Source organism: Panulirus ornatus, chromosome 48 (assembly GCF_036320965.1).
Source record: "Panulirus ornatus isolate Po-2019 chromosome 48, ASM3632096v1, whole genome shotgun sequence".
In the NCBI taxonomy this organism is placed as follows: Eukaryota; Metazoa; Arthropoda; class Malacostraca; order Decapoda; family Palinuridae; genus Panulirus; species Panulirus ornatus.
Genome location: NC_092271.1, coordinates 11,332,670 through 11,349,722, shown reverse-complemented (window position 1 = coordinate 11,349,722; position 17,053 = coordinate 11,332,670). Strand labels below are relative to the sequence as shown.

At 41.4% G+C, this 17,053-nt stretch overlaps 2 protein-coding genes across 9 annotated transcripts in view; both read right to left on the bottom strand.

Annotated features, from left to right (window-relative positions):
* LOC139764080 (uncharacterized) overlaps nucleotides 1–17,053 on the bottom strand; it is a 671,778-nt gene that overhangs the window by 88,927 nt on the left and 565,798 nt on the right. For all 8 annotated transcript variants that reach the window (XM_071690559.1, XM_071690560.1, XM_071690558.1 and 5 more), the window contains 4 exons: nucleotides 11,904–12,046; nucleotides 10,960–11,157; nucleotides 10,529–10,726; nucleotides 1,838–1,952 (listed from right to left, as the gene is read on the bottom strand). In XM_071690559.1, the coding sequence (XP_071546660.1) occupies nucleotides 1,838–1,952; nucleotides 10,529–10,726; nucleotides 10,960–11,157; nucleotides 11,904–12,046 (654 nt within the window). The remainder of the gene's footprint in view (nucleotides 1–1,837; nucleotides 1,953–10,528; nucleotides 10,727–10,959; nucleotides 11,158–11,903; nucleotides 12,047–17,053) is intronic.
* On the bottom strand, nucleotides 13,810–16,799 carry LOC139764081 (uncharacterized). Its single transcript, XM_071690566.1, has one exon. It carries the CDS (start codon nucleotides 16,246–16,248, stop codon nucleotides 15,580–15,582), a length of 669 nt encoding a protein of 222 aa, XP_071546667.1. The 5' UTR covers nucleotides 16,249–16,799; the 3' UTR covers nucleotides 13,810–15,579.

Below are 17,053 nucleotides of genomic sequence, written 5' to 3'. Positions count from 1 at the left end.
CACATTCGTTCACACTCAGTCTCTAGCTGTCATGTATAATGCACCGAAACCACAGCTCCCTTTCCACATCCAGGCCCCAGGCCCCACAGAACTTTCCATGGTTTACCCCAGACGCTTCACATGCCCTAGTTCAATCCACTGACGGCACGTCGACCCCGGTATACCAAATCATTCCAATTCACTCTATTCCTTGCACGCCTTTCACCCTCCTGCATGTTCATCCCCCAATCACTCAAAATCTTTCACTCCATCTTTCCACCTCCAATTTGGTCTCCTACTTCTCCTTGTTCCCTCCACCTCTGACAATATATATCCTCTTTGTCAATCTTTCCTCACTCATTCTCTCCATGTGACCAAACCATTTCAAAACACCCTCTTCTGCTCTCTCAACCATAAACATATTATATTCTTTTCATTATACTTTGTCGTTTTCTCCTGCGTTAGTGAGGTAGCTCAAGGAAACAGATGAACGAGTGGCCCAACCCACCTACATACACACGTATACACATAAGCGCCCACACCCGCACATATACATACCCATACATTTCAATGTATACATACATATACATATACAGACATATACATATATACTACATTTATTCTATATTTATTTTGCTTTGTCGCTGTCTCCCGCGTTTGCGAGGTAGCGCAAGGAAACAGACGAAAGAAATGGCCCAACCCACCCCCATACACATGTATATACATATATACATACAAACACATGTACATAATTCATACTGTCTGCCTTTATTTATTCCCGTTGCCACCTCGCCACACATGAAATGGCATCCCCCCTCCCCCCGCGTGCACGAGGTAGGGCTAGGAAAAGACAACAAAGGCCACATTCGTTCACACTCAAGTCTCTAGCTGTCATGTGTAATGCGCCGGAACCACAACATTTTTTTTTTTTTTTTCATACTATTCGCCATTTCCCGCGATAGCGAGGTAGCGTTAAGAACAGAGGACTGGGCCTTTGAGGGAACATCCTCACCTGGCCCCCTTCTCTGTTCCTTCTTTTGGAAAAAAAAAAAAAAAAAAATAGGAAAGAAAGAATACTACATACTCATTCCCTGCATGTCATACAAGGCAACTAAGAGGGGCAGAAGTGGGAAGTTGGAAAAGGTAGGGAAAGTTAGAGGCCCTAAATCTGCCCTCCATGGAAGAGTGAGGGGTAAAATGATCACAACCCCTAAGTTCTAAGACAGAGTGATGATGTATACAATGAACAGTTCACTGAAAGATTCAGGTACACAACAAACAGAAGGCATAAAATGAAATTAAGCAAGAAATCTGTTTAACAATATGTAAGAAATACTTTCACGGTATGAGATTGTTGGATGAATGAAAAAGACTGAATGAGAAAACAGTAAATGCATATAGTATACAGAAGCTTAAAAAATTGTATGAAAGCAGAGAATGTTCAAGAGATGAGGTCCTACATGACAAAAACTCCCTTCCTTTATGGTAAAATTGGAACAGGTAATTCCAAATAGGAAATCTCAGATAATTACTCAAGTTCAAGAGATAGGGCCCGATGAATATAGATCTCACTCCTTGTACAGTATAAAGAGATAATTAAACAGACATATACCAAGTTATATTTGGTGTTACAGTATCTAATCTGAATATCTTACAAAATATCCTTTTACATAATGGATATTTTCAAATAGTTTTCTCTAGCTTCTAAAGTTACGGTCAACATCATATAAAGTCAATGCAGTCAATCAGCATTTTTCCCTCACTAGTAAATATCTTTGGTCTACATAAATGCTACTTCATATGGTAATACCACAAGAAACAGAATGACTTATTTTTCACTTTCATCACCTATACTGACCTGAACCAGTCTACGTTGGCTTTAGGCTGTGGAAGCCTGACATAGGCAGAGCTTTGATGAGGGGCCAATTCAACTGTCACATCACTTGGGCATTGAATGAATGGCTTCAGTGTATCTACAAATATGGGAAGAGAGATTAATTTCATTAAATGATGTATGCTCAAGTACTGTTATGATGTAAACTTGTATCTTAAATGAAGGATAGCCTTATGCTATTTCATTATAACCACTAAAGTGTGAAAATAATGACCAAGAGAGGTAACCAACTCAATAATCAATATCCAGAAAATAGCTCTAATTGTGAAAGCAATTTTTTTCCTGTCAATATTCCAAATCTATTGAGCATAAATTGTCTACAAAAGCCATCTAGTTCAGAAATGGTAATCATGAAACACATCTAACTGCATGTATCTCCAAAACTAAAACACACATACAGATGTAAGTAACACATGACTTCAGGCTCTCGCACACTGAATGATGTCATTCTTACATAAAAAATACACCTCCAGACTAAGAGTTAACACAGCAGGCAATGATAAATAATTCTTTAAGGTGCCAAAATACACTGACTAACAATGACTTACTTATATGCCATAGACAGTTCACCTGATATTTCAGCATAGCCTAATGCACTGCTCTGTTGTAGTGGGTGGCAACAGTTGAACTACTAAACTGTCCAATGGTGGATAACCTTTATATCTTTCATGTGCTCATAATCAATCATATAATGCTTGATGGGCCTTCGCCACCTCACCCTTTGAGAACAAATATAAGTCAGCACAAAATATATAAGAAAATCACATACCATGTGTACTTGTAACACACAATCTTGTGGTTATATTGGCAACAAGGAATGTTATAAACCCCAAGAATATCATCCTCGGTAGTCATTTGGTATATATACAGCATTGCTACCTCTGTGTATATATTTTAGGACATAAAAACATTGCTACCTAGGTGTATATATTCTATCTGTGTATCAACCTCCAACACTTTTTCAAAATATCTCTAAGCTGTTCATATACTTCCCCTATTGGTTGACTCCTTTTTTTGAGAGATATGATGAACAGTCTGAAAAACAACCTTCTGGGTAATGCATTTACTCAGGCCATAATTCTTTTGTTGAGGAAGTGATGTTTTACAGTGCTATGACATTATTTTTGCTTGTTTGTGTAGAATGCCACCCCAAAGTAAATTACACAAGTCATTTGTGGTAACAATTTGTGTAAACTCTATTACATTTCATCCAATGTAATCACAATATCCAGTGGTAGCATACTCCATTCAACATTTAAAGTTGCTTCCAAAGAGAAATGTGGGATGCCATTGAATAATTACAACCAAAGTAATACCAACAGTCTGCTAGGTCAGAAACTGTGCTCCCACAAATCCTTCCCTCAAAATAGTCAAGAAAGAATCAAACAGCATTTTGCTTTTACTTGCATATTTGCTCTCTTTTGAATTTTCAGTCTTCTCTGTTACAGTGATTCATAAGACTGTTTGAAGGAGAAGAGGATGGAATAATGTCAACTGGAGCTATGTAATTTACACAGGACAATGGTCTGTCAATGGGCTGAACTAAGGCATATGAAATGGTCAGGGAACCAGGAAAAAAGGTTATGGAGCCCAGTTGTGGATAGCGGCTCTGGCTTCAGTGCATTATACATGACAGCTAGAGAGCTGATGGGAGTGAACAAGGCCACTTCTTTGTTTGTACCTGGTGCTACCCCACTAACACATGGAATGGCAAATGTGTATGAAAAAACTGAAATGCTAAGTAACAAAATTTGAATGGGAAAAATCTAAAAGCTTGCAACTACCATCATCCTCTGATATCATGAATGCCATTGGATGTTCATGTATTGTTTAAAAAGAGAGAAAAAAATATTGCTCCTTGGCTACTTATAACCTGTTTTGAGCTGGGTTTAGTGGAAACAGTCTCCCAACTGGCAACTCTGTAATCAGCTCATATACAACCATAAACAAGTAGGGAGATGAAGGTAGATGATGGGACTACAATTAATGATACATGAGTAAAATAAATCTTTATTCATATATCTAAAGTGGAGTATGAGTAGATAAACAAGTTACACCCTTGATGTACTCAAAAAGAAGGAATCTAGGTAACATAAAGGAAAAGTATCAACACTTATTATCAAACACATTTATGTGTAGATTTTTACTGAAACAATGTAATTCACTAAACACTCAGTAACAACATTTGGAATATGAAATACACCACAAATGTATGAGGAAGAAAAGGGAGAAGCTAGCAAATCACTTGGGTGACACTTTCAGGAAGAAAAGATAGGGAACCAAAGTAGAGGGGCACTGAGGAAGGGAAGAAGGAATATGGTGTCTCTAGTAACTAGGAAAGTGACAGCGGGTATTGACAATTAATAATTTTTGCTAGGTATGGTTATCAGCAGAGTTTAGAGCATATGGAGTATTATAAACCCATCCCTAACCTATCAACAAACTGCAGATATGAATGGAAAGAAATGAGCTTGATTTGCAAAAAAAATTCACAATTACAAATTTTGCAGTGCATTTTTACAAAGTTTTTCTCATTTAAAACCATCCTGTAACCCTTCTAAGTAAATAAGCCCCCAGCACCTGGTGTTTGTGTCTGTAAAAAAAATACATAAACTATCCCTGGGGATAGGGGAGAAAGAATACTTCCCGCACATTCCTCACATGTCATAGAAGGCGACTAAAGGGGACGGGAGTGGGGGCTAGAAACCCTCCCCTCCTTGTATTCTAACTTTGTAAAAGGCTCAGATTGCGGTGTCTAAGTGTGTGTGATTGTAACCAAGATGAGAAAAATTGAGAGAGAGCTGTATGTTTGAGGAAAGGAGCCTGGATGTTTTGGCTATGAGTGAAATGAAGCTCAAGGGTAAAGGGGAAGAGTGGTTTGGGACGTCTTGGTAATAAAGTCAGGGGTTAGTGAGAGGACAAGAGCAAGGGAAGGAGTAGCACTACTCCTGAAACAGGAGTGGTGGGAGTATGTGATAGCATGTAAGAAAGTAAACTCTAGATTAATATGGGTAAAACTGAAAGTGGATGGAGAGAGATGGGTGATTATTGGCACATATGCACCTGGGCATGAGAAGAAAGATCATAAGGGGCAAGTGTTTTGAGAGCACCTGAGTGAGTGTGTTAGTAGTTTTGATGCACGAGATCAGGTTATAGTGATGCGTGATTTAAATGCAAAGGTGAGTAATGTGGCAGTTGAGGGAATAATTGGTGTACATGGGGTGTTCAGTGCTGTAAATGGAAATGGTGAACAACTTGTAGATTTATGTGCTGAAAAAGGACTGGTGATTGGGAATACCTGGTTTAATAAGAGAGATATACATAAGTATACTTATGTAAGTAGGAGAGTTGGCCAGAGAGCATTATTGGATTATGTGTTAATTGATAGGTGCACGAAAGAGAGACTTTTGGATGTAAATGTGCTGAGAGGTGCAACTGAAGTATTGTCTGATCATAATCTTGTGGAGGTGAAGGTGAAGATATGTAGAGGTTTCAGAAAAGAAGAGAGAATGTTGGGGTGAAGAGCATGGTGAGAGTAAGTGAGCTTGGGAAGGAGACTTGTGTGAGGAAGTACCAGGAGAGACAGTACAGAATGAAAAATGGTGAGAACAAAGGACATAAGGGGAGTGGGGGAGGAATGGAATGTATTCAGGGAAGCAGTGATGGCATGCGCAAAAGATGCTTGTGGCATGAGAAGCGTGGGAGGTGGGCAGATTAGAAAGGGTAGTGAGTGGTGGGATGAAGAAGTAAGATTGTTAGTGAAAGAGAAGAGAGAGGCATTTGGACGATTTTTGCAGGGAAATAATGCAAATGACTGGGAAGGTGAAAAAGAGGGCAAATGATAGTTGGGGTGAGAGAGTATCATTAAATTTTAGGGAGAATAAAAAGATGTTTTGGAAGGAGGTAAATAAAGTGCATAAGACAAGGGAACAAATGGGAACATCAGTGAAGAGGGATAATGGGGAGGTGATAACAAGTAGTGGTGATGTGAGAAGATGGAGTGAGTATTTTGAAGGTCTGTTGAATGTGTTTGATGAGAGAGTGGCAGATATAGGGTGTTTTGGTCGAGGTGGTGTGCAAAGTGAGAGGGTTAGGGAGCATGATTTGGTAAACAGAGAAGAGGTAGTAAAATCTTTGCAGAAGATGAAAGTCAGCAAGGCAGCAGGTCTGTATGGTATTGCAGTGGAACTTATAAAAAAAAAAGGGGTGACTGTATTGCTGACTGGTAGGTAAGGTTAATGTATGTATGACTGATGGTGAGGTGCCTGATGATTGGCGAAATGCATGCATAGTGCCATTGTACAAAGGCAAAGGGGATAAAAGCAAGCGCTCAAATTACTGAGGCATAAGTTTGTTGAGTATTCCTGGTAAATTACATGGGAGGGTATTGGTTGAGAGGGTGAAGGCATGTACAGAGCATCAGACTGGTGAAGAGCAGTGTGGTTTCAGAAGTGGTAGAGGATGTGTGGATCAGGTGTTTGCTTTGAAGAATGTATGTGAGAAATACTTAGAAAAGCAAATGGATTTGTATGTAGCATATATGGATCTGGAGAAGGCATATGATAGAATTGACAGAGATGCTCTGTGGTAGGTATTAAGAATATATGGTGTGGGAGGCAACTCGCTAGAAGCAGTGAAAAGTTTTTATCGAGGATGTAAGGCGTATGTACGAGTAGGAAGAGAGGAAAGTGATTGGTTCTCAGTGAATGTTGGTTTGCGACAGGGGTGTGTGATGTCTCCATGGTTGTTTAATTTGTTTAAGGATGGGGTTGGTTGTTAGGGAGGAGAATGCTAGAGTATTAGAAAGAGGGGCAAGTATGCAGTCTGTTGTGGAGGAGAGAGCTTGGGAAGTAAGTCACTTGTTGTTCGCTGATGATACAGCACTGGTGGCTGATTCATGTAAGAAACTGCAGAAGCTGGTGACTGAGTTTGGTAAAGTGTGTGTGAAAGAAGAAAGCTGAGAGTAAATGTGAATAAGAGCAAGTTTATTAGGTACAGTAGGGTTGAGGGACAAGTCAATAGGGAGGTAAGTTTGAATGGAGAGAAACTGGAGGAAACTGTCTTTTCGTGGCGTTACCTCGCGCACATGTGGGGGGGAGGGGGTTGTCATTTCATGTGTGGCGGGATGGTGACGGGAATGAATAAGGGCAGACAGTATGAATTATGTACATGTGTATATATGCATAAGTCTGTGTGTGTATATATATATGTATACATTGAGATATATAGGCATGTATATGTGCGTGTGTGGACGTGTATGTATATACATGTGTATGTGAGTGGGTTGGGGCATTCTTTCGTCTATTTCTTTGCACTACTTCACTAATGCGGGAGACAGCGACAAAGTATAATAAAAAAAAAATATATTAGTCAATGTACAATGGATCAATCAGAGGATGAAATCCTATTAATATCAGTACTGAGCTCTATTTTGTAATTCTGTCAATCAATAAATGTAATCTTAATATGATTGGGTTAGCATGTACATATGTCACTACTTACTTATCTATATATATCTGTATATATGTGACCAAAACTCCTAGGATGCCCAGTCAGGTGGAGTGGGGTTGAGGTTAGAGGTAACGTTCCTAGGGAATGGGGTGGTGTTGGGATGGGGGGTTGGTGGTTCCAACCCCCTATACCCTTAACCCCCCAAGAATATATGCCATGGTACATCTGCCCACTGGAGGTCTGCTAGATGGATGTATTTTGTGTTTTTGTGTATTTTGTGTTTCCTATCATGTAAGTCTGTTCTTTCATTAGGCTTCCAGTGACATTTATTACATTCTGAAAAAGATCTCTCCAGAAGGAATGTACCTTCCATTTCATCATGGAAATCACTGGATATGTGGGAATGATTTATGAAATTTTGTTTTTTTGAATGGGTGTTTAGGAAGGTATGTAATTCACAAATTGGTGTATGGATGTACTTCAATTAACACAATCATTCACAGACAACAGTTAAAGATTATCATCAGCCAAGTGCAACAAGACCCTAGCACCTACCACCATCCAAGCTTGTCTAGCACTTATACTGAGTAATTACCTATCTTTATGGTGAGGGAGTTTCAAACTTGTGAGAATATTCTTTATCATTATACAAATTCTACATTTTTTGTGTGCAGTCTGCATTAACCATGTCCTTAGTCATTTAATTCTGCTCCTCCACCGGTCTTATACTACTATAAAAGCACTTCCTCGTCTCTTATGAACAAGTATCTTGCTTAATTTCATATCATGTTATCTGGTTCTTCTATCTCTCGAAGAAATGTCCACTGTCTAAATGTTTGATCTGTTTTATAACGTACAAATAGTGTTTATGTCCACCCAGACTCTTCTCTCTTAAAATGTAGGTAAATTTTATGTCCCTAGCGTTTCCCCATAACTCACCTCTCATTTCTGTTATCATCTATGTTATTCTCCTCTGGACCTTTTCTATCAGCTTTTGTACTTCTTTAGGTAATCTGACCAAACTTGAGAGGCACATTCTTGTTTTGCCCCTATATGAACCATTTGCAGATTATTTCCTTCCACATGAATGCAATGCTAATATTTTCTTAGCAACAGGTTTAGGAAAATGTTGATTCCAAAGTCTGTCTCACAAACAGCTCCCTCCAGGCCTTTTTTCACTGCAACATATCCTCTGATACTGATTTACATTTACTTGAGTCAAACTTTATCAACCATGTATCAATCCAACTTTGAAGTTGTCAATTTTCCCTTAAAAGTTAAAAGAATTCTCCTTGCTTTTTACTTCCTTCATGACCTTCGGATCATTTGCAAACATATTCATACTGGAGTCCATACATTCTGGTAAGCCATTTACATAGATCAAGAAGGGTAGTGGTCCTAGAAACTATCCTTAAGACATTATGTTGGTGATCTCAAATCATTTTGAGAAGGTTCCTCTGATATGTATCCTTTACTCCTTTCTACTTAAATAATCTTCCAAGGATTTGTCTGTCCATGTATCAAGATCTAATATAAATAAGCAACACCTGCAGTGTTAGAACTTAGTTATCAAAGAATTTCTTGTGGAAAAAATGGATTTTAACCCTGTCAAAATGAGTAAGCTGTGACATGAAAAATTATCACTTTTGATGTAAAACTGGCCATGCTAATTTAACAAGAGTGGTTTAAGTCCTACTGACAGTAGTGAAGTGCTCTATTTTTCCATAATATAAAAATATAAAAATTCCAACAATGTTGTATGGATGCGAGGTGTGGGCTATGGATAGAGTTGTGCGCAGAAGGGTGGATGTGCTGGAAATGAGATGTTTGAGGACAATGTGTGGTGTGAGGTGGTTTGATCGAGTAAGTAATGTAAGGGTAAGAGAGATGTGTGGAAATAAAAAGAGCGTGGTTGAGAGAGCAGAAGAGGGTGTTTTGAAATGGTTTGGGCACATAGAGAGAATGAGTGAGGAAAGATTGACCAAGAGATATATGTGTCGGAGGTGGAGGGAATGAGGAGAAGTGGGAAACCAAATTGGAGGTGGAAAGATGGAGTGAAAAAGATTTTGTGTGATCAGGGCCTGAACATGCAGGAGGGTGAAAGGAGGGCAAGGAATAGAGTGAATTGGATCGATGTGGTATACCGGGGTTGACGTGCTGTCAGTGGATTGAATCAGGGCATGTGAAGCGTCTGGGGTAAACCATGGAAAGTTGTGTGGGGCCTGGATGTGGAAAGGGAGCTGTGGTTTCGGGCATTACTGCGTGACAGCTGGAGACTGAGTGTGAACGAATGGGGCCTTCGTTGTCTTTTCCTAGTGCTACCTCGAACACATGAGGGGGGAGGGGGATGGTATTCCATGTGTGGCGAGGTGGCAATGGGAATGAATAGGGGCAGTGTAAATTGTGTGCATGGGTATATATGTATGTGTCTGTGTGTGTATATATATGTGTACATTGGGATGTATAGGTATGTATATTTGCGTGTGTGGGCGTGTGTGTGTGTGTACATTGTGTATGGGGGTGGGCTGGGCCATTTTCTTTCGCCGGTTTCCTTGCGCTACCTCACAAATGCGGGAGACAGCGACAAAGCAAAATAATAATAATAATAAAAAAAATTTTAATGTTTTTAACTAACATACAGAAGCTTACATGAGAAAATCTGTCTAAAAAATATTCCCTAGGAATATAACCCCATCATGTGGTAAAGTTGACTTTGTTTAGTTTCACTTGAGAAAAACTTTTCAGGAATGCCTCTAATACATTAAACAGCAAGGATCTTAACAAACATCAGCCTTCCCCAGTCTCTGCTAATAAGATGTTTATACACTTGCTGAGTTTTAAAAGTTTCCCTTACTTTTACAATGACTGACATTTTCCCACATCAGCATAGCTCTCCCTATTATTAGCCAGGTAAGGTTTACATAAGTACTTGGCATTTGACTTTTAAGAGTTCTTCCCTTACTTTTACAATGGCCTACTTAGTACCTTATTTTTTTTCCAAATCAGCATACCCCTCCCCACAATTAAGTATACATTAGGTAAAGGGCATATTTTGGGTCAGGAACATAACCCTAATTATAACAAGGATTCTTTCAATGCTTGATATCACGACATCCTCCTATAATGACAGGTCTCCAGGACTGTAACCACATTGTCATATGACATGGGTGGTATACTCAAACATCCCAATTTCTTTATGCTCACCTTTCTCACAATATGGGCTGGAAGCCTCTGGTGACCACAAACCCCTTGGCTGACATGTCCGAACTGGGTTACCAACCACACGATAACCAGGTAGGCATGATAAGTAACAGTGTTGGCCTACACCTGATGTACGTCGAACACACCTCTTTGGTGAAACCCTACCATGATCAACCTCTGCTAGCACAGAGCACTTCACAGCTATGCCATAATAAAGAAAACTCATTACTTGAGACATAAGGGTATTATTTCCAAGTATATCATAAATCATATATCATTATAAATCCACACAAATGAGATGAAATGCAAAACTTAGGAATAAACCACAGATTCAAAACCAATGAACTTAAAATCAAACAGTTTATCAATAAATCTTAATAACATTGATAGCAATACTAGTGGATCACATTTCTGCTACCCTCCTGCACATTTACCCTGACATGTTACTGGATTTGATGACCATATTCCACTTTGAAGGCAAGTTGTATTGGCACTGCCATGAAGTGCTGAACCCCTGGAGCATGTGAAGGTGCAGGTAGTGCCCATGGGATAGGCCCCTCCAACCAGATCCCTTGAACACATCATCTCACCATGCAAAGGTGCCACTATTACAGGGCAGAACACTGGCTTATCTACGAAAAAAATAGTTGTGCCTATGACAAAGAACCAAATCTGTTATATGGCTTTTCTCATGATAAAATGTTTTATACTTTATAGTATAGCCTTATTTTGAGAAAAAAGTGAATAGCGAAAGGGAAAATAGTATAGTAAGGGAAGAAGTAAGTTATGGATTTGTAAAAGGCTGACAATGAAAAATTTATGGTCCAAGTGATTTTCAGCTAAGTAGGTGTGAAGAAGAAATTTTGAAAAGTTCAGAGTTTGGATCGAGTAATGGGCTTTACTGACACAATCTAACACTGGGGCAAGAAAGTGAAAGAACAGACAAAAAAGTAATTGTTTATAATGGAAATCACTGATAAAAATATTCTATTGACAACATTCATACTGTAGTTGTTAATGAAATATAAAAATACTGCAGTTGTTAATGAAATATAAAAATACTGCAGTTGTGCATGAAATATAAACTAAGGACTCATTGTATGGGTAAAGACAGTCCTTGATAGTCACTTATTGTGCATTTTCTGAAATGGCCCCATGCTGAAGGAGTAATAAACCTTAGGTCATAACTTCCTGGCCACAGATGATTCTACATCATACAGGAATGAACAAACCAATATGTATTATCCAAGTGCCAGAAAGTATCACAATTTCAAAATGAAGAAGAAATTATCTAGGTATTAGCTGAAAGCTCCATACAAGATTACTAAGAGGTCAATTTTGGCATGAAAAGACAGGATGAAATATTCTAACAACTCACGGTCACAGGAGTGCTGATCATCATTCAGGACAAAATTCTGTGAGCAGCCACAATAGTAAGATCCTATACTGTTGAAGCAGTCCTGGGCACAGCCAGCATTACCCTCATCACACTCATTGACATCCCAGCAACGATGAGCAGCACTGAAAATACAGTAATCATATGATGGTTTCATGAAGATGATTATGCAAAAGCATAATCATCGATTCATTATTCTCTTCGTATAATGTTAAAAAGGGTTCTTAATCCTCTAACGTCCACTGCTACTTTCTTTAATCTATCCTGAAAATTAATGAAGTACATGAGACTTACCATAGGTCAGTTGAAATGTGCTTCGAATTTTATGAAGCAAATCACCTCTGCTAGAAGGGAGCTTTCACATGAGATACGCTTTGCCGCTTCACACCACCAGACTTTAAAGAGTACGACCAACCACATGAAAGTAACTGAACATTTTGCACTGCTAGAAATATGTAAGCCACAAGATGCTACAGAGCGTAGGGTGGGAGAGGTGGGCACGTGAAAGCTCCCTTCTAGCAGAGATGATTTGCTTCATAAAATTCGAAGCACATTTCAACTGACCTACGGTAAGTCTCATGTACTTCATCAATTTTTCGTCAGCAAATCACACCTCTGCTAGAGGTCGCTTTCCCATGAGGTTTTGAAGCCATGTGGGTGTCGTACTGTAGACATGTAGAGAGGAGAAATGATACAAGCAGTAACCAACTGCAATATAGTAAGAAATTTACATAGCCATGGACCAGGTGACAAGAGACAACATCTCCTATGCAAACAAAATGAACAGACTATTGAAGGACAGCATCTTGGAAAGGATCGTGACTTGGGACAATCTCCTTGTCATAAAACTTGGCAAAAGTGGCAGCCCTGGACCACCCAGCCCTTGCCATGATGTGTCCAATCGGTAGAGCCATGGCTTTGGCTTTCGATGCAACTGCAGGCCAAACACTGCCCGCTGAATACTGGCTGGAGTCTATGCCCGACAGAGAAAGCACTGTTCGAATCCACCTTGCAACAGTATCCCTCGTTACATGCTTGTGGGGCTTGATAAAACTTAGGAGTAACTTCCCATTCTCCTGATGTGCAGAATTTCTGAACGCCTCTGTCCTAGCAATACACATTTTCAGAGTTTCACACACACACAATCTAATGTCAGTAGAATATGCTTTAAAGGTCACAAACAGCACATTGAACTTTGGCCTGCACTGTTTAATAGTTTCCCCTAACCAAATACAAACAGAATCCTGCCCAAAACTAATACTCTTCAGCAACAAACAATGCAAAGTTTGTATTCTGGCAGCCTGCGTAAGTGCCATCAACATCACAAGCTTCAGTGTTAAATCCTTTAAAGAGAGGGAGGACAAAGGATCCATGGCACGCAGATGCTGTAGCACCTGCTGAACATCCCAAGTTCTTGTATACCTAGGGACAGACGGCCGCAAGTTAAAAACTCCCTTTAAGAATCTGGTGACAAGAGGATGGCTGCCTGCACTGCAACCATCCACAGTAATCCCCAGGGAGGAGAGTGCACCCCTGGCAGTGTTGATTGAAGTATAACTAACACCTCTGTGGACAGTGACAGACAGAAAAGTCACAATATTAGTTACAGTGGGAGCAAAGGGATCGATGTTCCGGCTACCACAAAACTGTAACCACCTGTTAATATGTGGCTGGTACTGCCTCGCAGTCGCAGGTCTCCAGGAGGCAAGGATGATGTCCGTACCTGCCTGAGAAATGCCTCTGTCTCGCAGACGTTGCCGAATAAGAGGCAAGCCATCAGTCGGGTGTGTCGGAGAATGGGGTGTTCCTCCTCCGTCGATGGGTGACGCAAGAAGTGTGCCCCCCTCGGAATCAGCCGTGGTTCCTTGACCAGCAAGTGAGTTGAGTCCCCATCCAGGGCTGGGACGGCCAGAGAGGCAATACCATCCACCCCTTCGCTGACCCTGCTCGAATTTTATGTAGGCACCTGGAATCAGCGCAAAGGGTGGGAAAAGGTAGAGTAGTTCCAACTGCTACCAGCAGATGGGAAAGGCATCAAAATGTTCTGCATCTGGGTCAGGTTTCCAGGAGCAGAAATGAGTCACTTGAGCATTCAGTCTAGAAGCAAAGAGATCAATGCTCGGAACTCCAAATACTTCAGAGAGGGCCCTAAAGAGTTCTTCATTCAATTTCCACTCATGCCTGTCATTGAATGTCTGAGATGCAGCGTCTGCCATGAGATTGACTTTACCCGGTACATGAGAGCAGGTAAGCCAGATATCATTCACCGCACACCACTCCCAAAGGTCACGGCAATTGTCATTACACAGTGAGGACCGTGTGCCGCCCATTTCATTGACATAGGTCACCGCTGTCGTGTTATCACAAAACACCCGAACATGTTGTCCTTTGAGAAGAGATGCAAATGAGCGCACTACCAGGGAGATGGCTTTGAGTTCCTTTGCATTAATGTGCAAGGCAGATTCTGATAATGACCATCTCCCATTAACTTTTTGTTGATTGAGGTGGCCACCCCAACCTAAATTTGATGCATCAGTATACAGATCCAATTCTGTACCCTTCCGAAAATCTGTCTGTTTTGCAATGCAATGTGAGATACCCACCAAAGCAAGTCCAATCTCATCTCATGAGTGACCACCATCCACTTGTCAAAGTTACCTTTTGCGACTCTTAACGCAGCAATCTTAGCACATTCTAACCGCCTGTAATGCAGTTTCCCCATCTCCGCTGCTGGAACGGCTGCAACTAATAACCCAACAACTCTGGCCACATTCCGAATTTTGTCTCTGTCACTATGTAACAATACCTCACAGCATTGTAGTATCTTGTGTATCCTACGATCAGGTAATTTTACTGTCATAGTCTCAGAATCTATAATGTTCCCCAAATACTCCAAGCGCTTAGTGGGGACCAAGACAGATTTGCTTTTGTTAATACAGAAACCTAACTTCTTGAGCAAGTCAACAGTGGCACGCACACTCTCACAACATCCATCAAAAGTGCAGTGACAAATAAGAGTATCATCAATGAAACTCGTGATGATATGTCCCTTCTCTCTAAGTAGAGCAAAAACAGGTTTCATTAATTTAGTGAACAGACGGGGACCATCCACAACCCTATTAGGGAGACACGTGAATTGATAAATTTTTCCTTGCCACTTGAAACACAGAAAGCATTGTTGCTCCTCAGCTATCTTAACAGAATAACAGGCATGCCGCATATTGACAGAGGCCATGAAGACACCGCTGTTAACAAGATGAATCGCCAGCTCAAAATTTTCCATCTTGAAGTGTTTGTACTCTAAATTTTTCCAGGTTAAGGATCATCGTAAACCCACCATCCTTCTTCCGTCTTAAGAAAATAGGGGAAAGAATCTGCCCCTCCTGTCTCTGGGTCTCCTTGATAACCCCCAGACTCAAAAGCTGTACAATTTCCTGGCAAACAATTTCCTTTTCTTCGACATTAAACACATATTCAATTTCTTCAGCAAATAAAGGACCAATGTTAGCAACATCAATATCTAAATGGCAATGCTGAACAATATCTAAAATATTTGGATCACTGGTAATAGCATGCCACTCATGTACAAAATAGTGAAGTCTGCCAGCTTGAAAAGGATGACTCACCTCAGTTACTGCTGGGGATTGTGACCCCGGCCTCAGGAGTTTTTTGTCTCAGGACTCTTCCGTGAGAAGGATTGCCGGTGCTCACTCCGGGGACCATGCGTGCGTTGGCCATATGGATGAAACCTGGCCATAAAACCCCTGTATGGCAGTCTCCCAGAAGAGCCCCTAAACTTGCCAGGACCAAACTTCGAGGTAGAGAGCGGTTTCCTTGGAGCAATCTTACTCCTTAACTTTTCAGACTCTTCAATGTGGTTGGCTGAAAGTGAGACATCATCCCCAAACAGAAGATGAGTCATGGGCACCTTGTCTGAACAGAGGTGAGCATACTTGTGGTTAATTTCACGCTTGATGATGAACTGGCGACCCAGATTATTCTTGTGATTAGCATGACCCAGGATTACCAGGGCACCATTAAGCATGCCCACTTCCTGGGCAACATCTGGTTGGCTAGTCTGGGCGATCTCGTCAAGCACTGTGAGTGACTTAGTCAAAATTGTGGCAGCCGTAATTATGTCTTTCCCAACATCCTTCAAACGGAAGTCTGCCTTTTTGGCATCAGTCTTCAGTGCATCTAAAACTTGCAAGTTGCAATCCACGGGCACTAAGGCATGACAGTTATCTGGCCTCTTGGCTGCAGCGTCCTCCAAAATCTCCTTATAATCCTCCTCTCGCAAGACGTGAGCAAATACATGGTTAACCATATTGGCAACATGCTGGTCACTGCCATCAGACACCTCATCCACAGGACCATAAGCCCTGGTGCACTGCAGGAGAACACTGTCAGGCCGCCCGTCATTCTGAGAGACACAATCATCACTGGAAAGGTAATGCTCAGCTGGAGTAAAGCCCGAAAACCCGTGGGCGAGCGCGAGGGAGGCACCACCTGGCTAGAAAGGCCAATGTTTACATCGGCGGCCGCTGTGGCATCATCAGCCCCCCGACTGGGGCCTAAGTTCCTTTCCTCCTTCAATTTCTCCACATCACCACGTAAAGCAGCCAAAGCGTCCATCACCATGTTCCAGGGCGGCGCAGATGCCTCATCCCGTGAGGTAGAAGGCAAGGAACATGTGTGCTGGGAAGCAGAGTCACCGCCATCACCAGTAACGTGACCATGGGGCCTATTGTTACTGCCCTGAAGAGCCTCCCGCTGAGAAGGGCTGCTCCTGGAGCTAGTCCTATGCGAGGAGCCTTTCCTCACATGCCTGGCATGTTCAGAATCGCCCTCCTTACTCGACCTCCATATGCTGGTGGAACTGCCCGGGACATCCGACATGGCAGCGGCGATAGCAAGGCGGCGGTGCAGGTCAGTGCGAGAGTCATCAACTCCACAAGTGCATCAACAATGCACTTCCCTCCCAGCTCCTAAACGGATCACGGGTGGTGTTGCAGCCAGCCCAAAACTGGGTCACAGGCTGTAGCAAAGCCTTTCCGCTCTAGAGGGATCACGGGAAGAAGGCTGCCAAGCTCACAGCTGCAGAAAACCGTCTGGACGGCGTGAAGGAAGCA

What these genes read in the sequence shown, in the direction of transcription:
- LOC139764081 (XM_071690566.1), bottom strand. Translation starts at nt 16,248, where the DNA reads ATGGTTAACCATGTATTTGCTCACGTCTTGCGAGAGGAGGATTATAAG.